Source organism: Myripristis murdjan, chromosome 12 (assembly GCF_902150065.1).
Source record: "Myripristis murdjan chromosome 12, fMyrMur1.1, whole genome shotgun sequence".
Classification (NCBI taxonomy): Eukaryota; Metazoa; Chordata; class Actinopteri; order Holocentriformes; family Holocentridae; genus Myripristis; species Myripristis murdjan.
The window spans coordinates 16,199,318-16,210,912 of NC_043991.1; the positions used below are offsets into that span (position 1 = coordinate 16,199,318).

The following is an 11,595-nucleotide window of genomic DNA, read 5'->3' on the forward strand; positions in this document are numbered from 1 at the left end:
ACATTAGCAGGACAATAAACTGAAGGTATCAAAAGTAAAAGTAATAATTCATTACAGGCATTCACGATTGGGAAATTTTTTAATGCTGTACATGGTCCAGATGGCACTAGGTTTCACTACTCCATATACTGCTGAGTAGATTAAACTGAGCATCTATTAAGTATCTATGATCTGTAGCCTTCAGATAAATTTCCTCCATCGTTTCTGTCTGGAATATAGGGAAGTATTAAGACACACAAAATGGAGTTATTAAAGTGCTAATGATTCAAAACTGTGCCTAAGTATTTGTAGTTATCTTCCAGTGTTGCTGGTGGCTCAGCCAAATGATTCATTTAGTGGAGCTGTTGCCCACAACTGTAATGCTCCAAGTGGCCACTAGATGGAGCTGTCCGTCACCTCAAAGCTTTGCTGTCTGTGTACTGCAGCGCGAGGCAGTTGAAATCACTGTTGCGCCTCCTGGAGGGGCGGTGGGCTTCATCCATTGGAATTCAGCGCGATAATCTCATTAACCCTGGTCACCTGCTTTCACCCGTCACTCCAGATTTTACATTTGGTGTCCATATATAGACAACTCAGTGAAGCCGGATGGTGCCTGAGGACAGACTGAGGTGCAAGAATCAAAAATTAAGAGGGTCGGCCAAATAAGGCAGATGTTGCCTTTTGCATTCAGGAAAAAAAGAAAGAAAAGCAGAGTAGACTTTTCTTAAGTTTTAGTTTTTAAATTAGCCTATACAAGGGAATGCAGCGTTCAGAAGGCTTGGACATGAACTGGACTGCAGTTTGTTTTATTCTCCCAACAAATGTAGTTAGTGGATTCATCCTTTCATTCTAAGTTTGCAAACTCGTTATTTCTGCAAAATAGAGGAGGCCTCCTAATTTAATTCCCGGCGACGGCATGGTTTTACGCTTCTTTATTGTTAACCGACTAAGACTGACTATTAGTAGGAGTTTTTGGTGTTTCCCAGCGCCGCTCGGCCTCCTCCGCCCTCCCCTCTTTGTGCACAGACAGTGAATGGAGTCTTTGTCACGGCGCTTCCATGAATGACAAGACAGCGGGGCAAATAACCGGGGCCTTTTTTTTTTTCCTGGGACAACACTGCTCTGGAAAAGTGTGCTGCGTCCAACCACCATCAGGCAGATGGTGCATGAACTTAAACAGGACTGGGGAAACGCCAGGGGTGGAAGAAGTTCATTTCATTCATTTATAGTTTCATTTTGGCCTCTTAAAAGGAAGAGAACATGTAATATCGTCATGCACCACGACCTTTAATGCAAAAACCATAGAAATGTATGCACAATGTTTTATGTTGTCACCATATTTTAAGTATGAGACGTGAACCACCTCTTTTGTACATAAACACATTGTTTTTTTATTCAGCCTGATATGGGTTACACATGGAAAAAAAAAATCAAATTCTAAGAGAACTATTTCCCTTTGTGGAGCTAATGATATGACAGTTTCAAATCAGCTTTAGATCTCCATTTGACAGCTCTGAACATTAGCTGCCCTGGTTGTGAGGAATAAAGCGTAATCACATGCTACGACTGACCTGAGGCTTTTTGTCCAAAACAAAACAAAAAACAAAAACAAAAAAAAATCCCCTCAGCAGTCATATTGTATGCTTTCTCACTAAACGATATGGAATGTTATCTTGGAAATGCAGGTGAAAAGAAAACTGTTCTCTGCAGCAGCAGAAAACAAGATAAGAAAATGAATCAACAACAAAAAAAAAGTTTCCCAGAATGCTGTTCCCAGGCTGCTACTGTATGTGAGGCATTAAGAAAACACCATCTCAGTCCATTTTGAGTGGAACGACAAAGAAAAATGACAACTGAAACTGAACTGTGTTGCAGTTCACTGTCCCGTATGAACAGAACCCACAACCTTGATGCTCAATAGTACAGATGGTATATTAAATTTACACTGCTTGCAAATCAGCTTTGGAATCTAATATATTAGGACTGACAGTCATAGACACAGAAGGAAGATTGATTAGGGAAAAGAGGGCGGTCTCAACATGTAGCTAGTATTAGTTTTTTTTCTTAAGTTGTAAATTTCACAAAGTGCAAATTTTCATTTATCTTACATTATAACCAATTTTAGAAATTGTTCGTTTTCTATTATATAACAATGAAAAACGGTTAAATCCACTTACCCCATCCTAGCCATAACCAAACCCCCTCCCCAGTCTGACTAGCTTCAACCAACCACTCTTACCCCTACTGCGATACCCACCAGCTATCCATCAGAGTATTTAAAAAAGGAATCACTAAATACATGCTGTAATGATACCCACCAATTTGTCTGAAAACTTGACCAAAGCCTCCTTATTTGGCTCCTTGAATCTCTTACAGTACACCATTACTGTCAGCGTGCGTTTACAGTTAAAATATATATTAATCTATCATTAAATAGTATGCCTCTTGCACAGTCTTGCATGCATTGGAGAGCATTTGGGCAAGCTGTACAAGAAGGAGAGGCGTGTGGACGGACTTGCTCAGGCTGTAGGCTCCGGGCCAGGTCCAGGCACTCTTTCGCCACCTGTAAACGGTTTTGCCCTTAACTCCTTGCAACCACGTCAGTCCAAAAGATGGTTCTCCAGTGTTTTTCGAGTGAGCATTTGTGTGTGTACATGTGTGTGTGGTCCTAAACTCAGTTTCACAAAAAGAACTGTATAGATCACTGAAGTTTTGTTCCCAGCTTTCGTTGTCTGTTCCTGCAATGAGAGAAAAATAATTCTGAACATGCAAGCAGACGCAACAAGCGGAAACAGAACAGGTCAGCAGTGATCATGGCGTCCCCCACGACTGGTGCAAGTCACCTCGGGTGCAACTATTTTTATTTTTTTGTATGTGTGATCTGAGAGACTTGCTGAGTGAAACCTGGGAACTTTTTGGCCTGTTGGTGGTGCCATTGCGGGGCAATCAAACTCATTTTGTAGAGGTTGAATTGTTTTTATTCCACATATGCATTAACACCACTTAAGCTAAATCCTGTGTGGAAGTGTTGCTGCAGCTGCACTGTGAACAAACGCTCACACTGTGTAGAGTAGACCATCAGAGTTTCACCCTTCACTGATCACTAAACACCGCACAGCAGTGTCAGGATTTTATCAAGTGCACTAATGAAGCTCAGATAAAAACAGCAACTTATGGCTAGATTCAGTGAAACAAAACTTTCACTCCAAAGCAATGGTTTGATTTATTTTTCACCATGACTTTGGTGACATCTTGTAGTCTTTGGATATGAGCTGGCAACATCACAACAGATACACAAACCTCTTCAGTTTCAGCCGGTTGACGAGACATGAAAACCGGCGTCACACTGTCTTCATCATCTGGCACAAAACACAGAGGAGTGCAGACGACTCTAGCTGACGTAAGCGGTCTCACATCGCCCTATGTGCAGTTACAGTTTTGGAGAGGTGAGTGAGCCTGTCACTGTGTTTTCACACACAAGTAAATGGCCTGAGTAACTGACTGAGGAAATGTCTCTCCATACTGTGTATTCACAGCACTGTTGTTGCATGGGGGAAAAAAAAATAAAAACATCAGGAAGCATGGACAGAGATAGACTCCTTCCATCATTACACCTGTGTTTTATATGGGCTTGTGAAATTTTACGCAAAAATATTTGTTACTGCTTAATTGAAAATTTGTGCAAACTTCCAATTTAAATGAGAAAAATAATCAAATGTGGTCATTTTAAATTAACTATTCGGGTAACTTTAAGAAAATGTGCTGTAACATGATATGTATCATTATCAGGATATAAAATGCCCTATAGTGGGATATGAGATTTAAAACATATTGCACAGGCCTCAGGTTTTGTCCCAAACACACCAGCAGAGTCTCAGAAATCACATATGACTGATGCGTGGAGCCTAATCCATATTCCCTTCAACAATCTTCAATCATGGGGGACAGATTAAACAGTGACAGATGTGGTTTAGTGTGTGATGTAACAGCCCTGCTTAACCCCACCTGCACCCACCCAAACAGTATCTTACCTTGCCTCTGATCTGGTCACTGTATACTCAAACCACAGGATGTTGGGGATTAGGCTTGTGTCTCGCACCAGAAAGTACTCAGATATTGGCCTAACAGTTGCAAAAGGAAAATGACAGGACAAAATAAGGGAAAGCATGAGGATAATTCTTTTTTTCCCATTCAGTCACTAAACGTTTTAACTTTACCAGTGACAAAAGAGTAAAGCTGGGATTTGAGAGCACACTGAGAATGTGACTTTACACCAGTCCTTACCATGCTGCTATCTTGGGGAATAATGGTGTCAGCACCTCTTGTGTGAAGAAGAACCAGATTATCCCAATAGTACTACCAGCCACGCCACCGTAGAAAACCTGACTCCAGGTGTGATACAACAGGTAGACCCTGAGGAAGAGACAAATTCATGTTAAAGCAAACACATCTCTCAAACCATTTGTCAAACTGCATCTGCAGGACTCAAGACTAGCAAAGTCCTAAGACGTTAAAAAAATATGTTTGAGAGATCCCCCCTAACAGAAATCCTCTACCTGACGAGGAAGGGGTTTAAAAAAAACAACAACTTGCTTTTCAACTCTCATATGATACAGACTGAGCTAATTTCTCATTCATCATTGGTTAGTGCCTGCTTCACTGACAGCTCATCACAATGAGAAAACGTGTGAGGTAGGGACAAATTAAAATATTAATCACTGCAATGTATGAGACCACATAGGGGTGTAAGACTTTTCTAAAGTCGACTCCGACTTCATTGCTGGAACTGATTCACTGAGGCAATGGCGTCAATTTTATGTAATATATACAAGACAACACTAGAACCATTAGATACAGAGAAGCAGCAGAGATTAAACCCACCTAAACTCACACACCTCAATTGTTGTTTTCCCTCATCTGACATTGATGTTTGTTTGTTTTTTTTTTCTTTCACACTCAATCACCAAACAGGAGGGATGGCCATCAAAAAGGGGAAGAGACTAGAAGCTACCAGCCACAGTTACTAGCTCTGCACCCACAGCTTGACCCCCGTGGTGCAAGCAGACTGAGGTTCTTGCTGGTACTCCCCCAACCTTCACCCATACTCACAACCACCCATGTAAATCGCATTGCTTTTTTGACCTGCATCTTTGATGTTTCATTGTTCATTTGGTTGGTGTTTAATTCTAAGGGTTTAACTTATGACAAGAATCACACCCGCATTTAAAATTTGGGATGTCCAGCTTTCACTTTGAGAGGATTCTCAAAGGTTTTCAGGACGATCCCAGGACAGTGGTGGAAAAAGTCAGTCTTGAGCCCTGATCTACAATCCTTGCCAAAAAACATTATTAGTATTCAGGGCAACAAAAATGTAGTGGTAAATGAGCTGGTGGACAACCTAGCTTCTACAGTTGATTCTCAGTCAACATCCAACAATATGAACAAAATGAGTAGGATTTTCAAGAAAGCCTTCATGTGTTTCCCATTATAAGACCCAATCCTCTACATACCTTACATAACTGTTTCTGAGCAGTATAATGTACCCTATGAAATTACCTAAATAATTTAAGGGGAAAAAAAGGTAGGAAAACAAAGTCTAGGTTGATTTACACTCTGCCACATCCCTGGTTGAGTGTGAAACCATGTTTGCCATCATTTAAACATGTGTTCGACAGTGACTCATTGAATGGTTACAAAACATCACCTGGTCTGTGTGTTCAGGTATAGCATCACAAAAGCCACAAACATGACAGTAAGTCAATATTTCCAGTGGTAGCTGGTGACACTAGAGCACACCAGCGACAGTGACGCACAGCAGCAAAGTGACTCCAAGCGAGGTGACGGGGGAAAGTTAGAAAGTGCTCAACTTTATGCGAATGTGCTATGATTCGTAAATATTCGAGGACTTACTACCATGCTAGCACAAGCCATCTACTGTTAAACACATTGCTAAATTGACTTGCTAGGTCCAGCTGGCTATCTGCTGTGTGGCAATGAAGTAATGTCAGCTATGTTTTAAGATAAAAAGCTGTACAACCTCAGAACATTACCCACACGGACTTGGATATGGAAATGTGGGTTACACACACACACACACACACACACACACACCACACACACACACACACACACACACACACACACACACACACACACACACACACACACACACACACACACACACACACACACACCACACACACACACACACACACACACACACACACACACACACACACACACACACACGCCTGCAAGCGACAGGCTCCAGGAGACAAGAGACTACTAGAGACATGAGCAACACTTTTCGATGAATGCAGTAAAAGGTCTAAATGCACAGGTAGTCTCACCTACACCCTGTCTGTCATCTGAAGTCATTAATAAAATAATCATCCTGTTTTTCCCTCCTTTCCACAAAATTTCACATTTAAAGAATCTCTCATGGAAAACAGGAGGCAAAGTGAAAAATAGGTCGCATGTCAAAATTTGGAAACAACAGAGTAATGCTGGGAAAAATACTTAAAACCCACTTCATTTACCTACCACACACACACACACTAATACTTCACTTATAGCTTACGTCCACCATGAAATAATTTTTACAACCCACAGATACCGCAAATCAAAATTAACAAGATTTATTACAACCCCAAGCTGTCAAGCACAAAACTGTGGCTGATGGCAGAGGTGAGCAAATGTTTAATGTTCATAAAGCATCAGCTCCCTGCATGTGGGCAGGCTCTTACGCTCTCCTGTCGAATGAGTTGAGTGCAGCCTAACAATGCCTGTTTTTCTAAAAATCCAGATGTCATACTCTGTGTGTGCTTGCATGCGGAGTGCTTTCCCCACCTTTGATTGCGTAAGAGGACTTATCTTCATTCAGCTTCATCAAAGGAAACCTGATTTAAGACTATTTCACATTTCTGGAATACTGGAGAAAGTACAGCACACCGATGGAATCTGAAAAGCTCACCTCAGATTTAATGACTTTATTTTTTATTTATTTATTTATTTATTTAACGATGGGAGATGACAGGGAATCACTTCCTTACCTGCTGTATGAGACTGATAAGGCCATGCCCAACAGGATGATGGACAGTATGTGTCTCCACAGCAGGTCCACACATCGAGCATTGTTCGTCTGATGCATTCTAAACACAGAGGGCAAAGGGAGTTCAAAATGCATTTCGTGTGATGTTTGAGTGACACCATCTTGACAACAGGAGACAGGCCATTTCAAAACGTCATAAAATTACATGAAAATTCATGAGATTACAACTCAAGGTGTACAGTGAGTTTAAGAAAATAAAAACACACATGAAACATTTAAATCACCAGTGATAATGAGTCTCTACATGATGAACCTTGAACACCAACTTGGCGCTCTTGCAAAGGTGCCAAAGGTCAGGATAATTTTGACTTAAATTTCAAAACATAACAGAGTAAGCCTGATATTTGATGGTTGAGTCTACAAGGTTCTCATTGTTGACCTGGCTCACTGATAAATTATTATTTATTCCATTTTTTGGTCATTTACTGAATGGTCTTTGCTTCAATCAGCCCTCAGTTTTTTTTATAATGCACCTTTAATATTTCAATATCATCCTTGAGTCCAGAAGGTTTCTGGAGGAGTGTATTGGGAGCGTATTAATTTTATTTTTCCAGATCCTTTTTATTGTGTGTTGTTATTTATTGATGAGAAGCACCTTAACTCCAAGTCAAATTCCTTGCTTGTGCAAACTTACTTGGCAATAAGGATCTTTCTGATTGTGATTCTGATTCTGCAGTGATGTTAGACAGAATATTAATAACAGAAAGAAATGCTCATTTGTTGCTTTGAAATAGATAAGATCTATGTTTCAACAATATTGCTGGAAGCTGTATATGTGATGTTTATGCTCCATTGTTATTTGTGATGTAACACCGTTGTGGTCAATGTGTGAAAGGTGGCCTTTTGCCTTGAAACAAACTTTATGGATCGTAACTAAGCCTAAAATTAAAAATCATAACTATTAACACAGGATTACACACGTGATCACGTTCAACAACTGAGCTTCGTCATGGAGCCCTATAGACTTTAGCGAGCAGTCGGTATGCTTCTACTGTTACTGCTCAATGCCTCCGCCCCTTAAACTGCCCCAAAGTAAAAGAAGAGTGAAACTCACCTTAAATAAAGGAACAGAAAGAAGTAAACAACAAAGAACCAGATAAGCTGGGAATGGCTGGAGGGCATCCCATACTCTGTGTTCAGGGTTGTATGAGCCCCTGCAAAAACACAGTAGTGTCATATTAGCAGAGTAAGACAGAGATCAAACACAGAACATGTAGTTAATTTATAGCAATATAGTTTTTCTTGTGTTATTCATATAAACTTGTAACTTGGAGTATTTAATTCCCAGGCTCACAAGTCTAGGATGAATTTAGCCTCTTACCCCCATCCTCCAACACACACACACACACACACACACACACACACACACACACACACACACACATGCATTTTATTTACCTGCACAGGGGCGTGGCTCTCTAAGAATGTGCTTCAGCAGCCAGTTCACCCCCTCATTCAGGATGAGCCCCCCAAAGAATGAAATCTGCACAAGTAGGTCAATATTAATTTATCATCTCTATCCAAAACAATATAAAGACCGTACACAAAATCTAGCCCACTCGATATTATCCTTCAGGCTGTCAGATAAACAGAAATTATTAACATCTGACCATCAAGATGGAGCCTGATTCTGTGGTGATGCAATATCTGACCACCTAAGGTATTGCTGAACGATATATCATTACTATATCATTATCTAGATATGAAGCACATATTAATATCTCAGAAGACAGTGATACGGACTACATCAAATTTAGAGTTAGGGTTAGCCTAAGACAATGACTGCTCTGTTCTGATTAATAAAATACTTTGTAAGGTAATTGCTTTTTCTACATTCATTTGGTATTGTTATGCTAGAGGTATGACATTTTGTCCACATCGTGCAGCTCTAATCCAAGTCACAGAGCATGCACATAACTCACCGTGTGCAGTTCCCGTTTGAATACTATGAGCGTAACAAAACCCACAAGAATTGCTATGGGTAGGAGACTGATGTAGGCCAGTACTTCTCCTGTTAGGTCATCTAAAAACAGAGTGACACAATGCTTTAGTTAAGATATATTATAAACCCACATGAAAAAGGTAAAAATATCACCTTTTGGAGGAGGGAGTAACACTGAGCCCTCCTGTCACCTTTAAATTTACTAACTTTTTTTTTAAATCAGTCAGGGTCAATTTGACCCCATTATTTTAGACCTCCAGAAAATGATTACAATAAAAACTGTTACCCAAGTTTATGTCAGACACTTTATATGTCTCAATTACTACCTAAATAGCTCTTTAAATTAAACACATCACCCCAATACATCATAGTTTATGTGGGAATCATGCTTTTCCCTCCCAAATCTCATATGAACTGGGCTGATGCAGTTATGTTATGGTCCTAAAGCTGAGGGAAGTTTTTTGACAGTGATAAATGGCATGCTACAGTTCCTCAGTGTCTTCCAAAACAACTAAAACATATGCGTGTACAATGTTGATGTCCATGTTCACCCCGTTGTCCCCTTTAAATTAGAAAAGGTCATTAAATACGAGGCAAAAAACAATGTTAATCTCGTATTGAGAGATGTATAACACTGAATAGGGGGTGCAGCTGACCCCAAAGAGAAATGGGGTGTTACAGACCAGTGGCGATTATATTAATTTACAGTAAACTGTTCAGGTTTAGGTGAAGGCAGCAGGCAGTGGTTTCCTGACAGACCACAGTACTTGATCTAATTCAGACCCTCCTAGGTGCACTGTGGCTTCGGCTAGAAATTAGTGTCAGGCCAAGAAACTACTACGTTACTTCCAGCTTTACGCTCCCTTTAAACGCGGTAGGCTGTTTTTAATGCACTTAAAAAAAAACATTTTCACATCGTGGAAGCTTAAATTCCGTTGCGTGTTGCGTATCTCTCCACCAAACTGGGAAACCACTGAGCCCGGAGACAAATTGTCAGTGCCGATGTTAAGCTAGCTGGTTAGCTAGCTGGCTCTAGCCATCATTGTGGACTTTCTCCCAACTGCGCATGCGCTCCAGTCTCACAATTTAGCAGTCCGGGTTACATTCCCTGCTGTGCTAGGGATTCTGCTGCATCTCATTATTTGGCAATATCACCGACGGCCGTGTTCATTGAGTAGCGAGCAAACACACGCTGTAAAGATGGTGAAACAGACGGTTATTGGTGCGGCCGCCGTGGTTACAGAGAAAGCTGCTGGGTTTACTCACCCTCAGGGAACTCTACGTGTGTTAGGGATATTGACCGCCATCGAGGTGGTGCCGAGCACTGCTCTTCCAACGCCATCTTACCCGGACACAACCGGGCTAGCACAATGAAACGCCCAAGACAAGTGCTACACCAATGGAGGGCCGAGCTCTTTCTGCGAGACACGCTCCGGCAGCGGCGCCGTCAGCCAATCACAGGCCGAGGCGGCTAATGAGATGCGCTGCTCATAGAGAAGAACTACTGAATGAACAATAACACAAGAAAGCCAGGACTCAGTCAGACAGCCAGCATGCACTTATTCAGAGGGCAGGCCGAGACAATCACTGTTTTATTTGTTTTATCAGATGCTCGCCATTTGGAAATGTATTAGCTTCTGGGTTACTCGACTGGAATCAGTGGTTGCATTTCCATTGACATCTGTAAGCCTTATTTTCTGATCTGGTGTTGCGTTTAGGTGATGCCCAGGGAACAGACCACAGACTCCTTTTGGATTATCTGTCAGGGTCACTTCTTCTCCTCTGAAATTTCTGCCACATTAAAAACTGCACAAGTGTGGAGTGCGTCCACCCACAGAAGGTTGAGGGAACTACATTTTTTTGTATTGCTAATATTGTATATAACACTGCGTATAATATTGTATACTGCATAACAAACTGTGTTTTGTTAAGAGCATGTATTAAGTTTGCAGTAAAATCCTTGAACCATGATTATCAGCAAATCTGTTTTTTTTTTTGAGTGTGCTTTTTTTAGATAATATTTGATAATATATTTATATATATTTAGATAATATTTGTCAATTTTATAAGTGCTTTTCGCACAGCAGCACAACATAGAAGTAGGCTGCATAGAAATATTTTATGTAATAAATAATCAAACACGAAATACAGCATCCAGCAAAAACATCATAACAATCGACCTATATCAAGAGGCAACCTAATGAAGCAATACACAAAAAAAGAAAAACGTGTATGTTGTAATTTAAGTTTTGCTTTACAAACTGTAGATTGTGTTTCTGCACCATGACATTTCTGGTAAGAGAGAGAAGGATGAGCATTCAGGGAAAGTGGCAGCAACAGCCAGCAGACAGGCCTCTGTTGGCTGTCATCTTTATTACTTTCTCATTGGTAATTACAAAATAATTTCTAATGATCAGTTACACTGCATACACTGTCGTACAATAACAATGAAAGTCAGAAAACCTAAAAAAAAATAAGATTTTTGTCCTTAGCACCCCATGGTCTACCAGGAGCCCAGCTTGGCTGAACGCCCCATGAATATGCAAGAAAAAAATGCCCTGGA

The 11,595-nt window shown here is 40.7% G+C and overlaps 1 protein-coding gene across 1 annotated transcript; it reads right to left on the bottom strand.

The window, feature by feature from the left end:
- Positions 1 to 1,245: 1,245 nt before the first annotated feature.
- dolpp1 (dolichyldiphosphatase 1) lies at positions 1,246 to 10,440 on the bottom strand. The gene is made up of 8 exons (XM_030065142.1): positions 10,299 to 10,440; positions 9,013 to 9,113; positions 8,489 to 8,573; positions 8,145 to 8,244; positions 7,032 to 7,130; positions 4,264 to 4,392; positions 4,011 to 4,100; positions 1,246 to 2,717 (listed from the first exon to the last, which is right to left on the bottom strand). Exons 1-8 carry the CDS (start codon positions 10,372 to 10,374, stop codon positions 2,681 to 2,683), a joined length of 717 nt encoding a protein of 238 aa, XP_029921002.1. The 5' UTR covers positions 10,375 to 10,440; the 3' UTR covers positions 1,246 to 2,680.
- Between the last annotated feature and the right edge of the window lie 1,155 nt (positions 10,441 to 11,595).

Excerpts from the sequence above, each read along its gene's own strand:
- dolpp1 (XM_030065142.1), bottom strand. The coding sequence starts at position 10,374 with ATGGCGTTGGAAGAGCAGTGCTCGGCACCACCTCGATGGCGGTCAATA. Across the intron at positions 8,245-8,488 it reads AGAGCCACGCCCCTGTGCAG|GGGCTCATACAACCCTGAAC; the intron begins GTAAATAAAATG and ends GTGTTTTTGCAG. Across the intron at positions 2,718-4,010 it reads GTGACCAGATCAGAGGCAAG|GAACAGACAACGAAAGCTGG; the intron begins GTAAGATACTGT and ends CTCTCATTGCAG.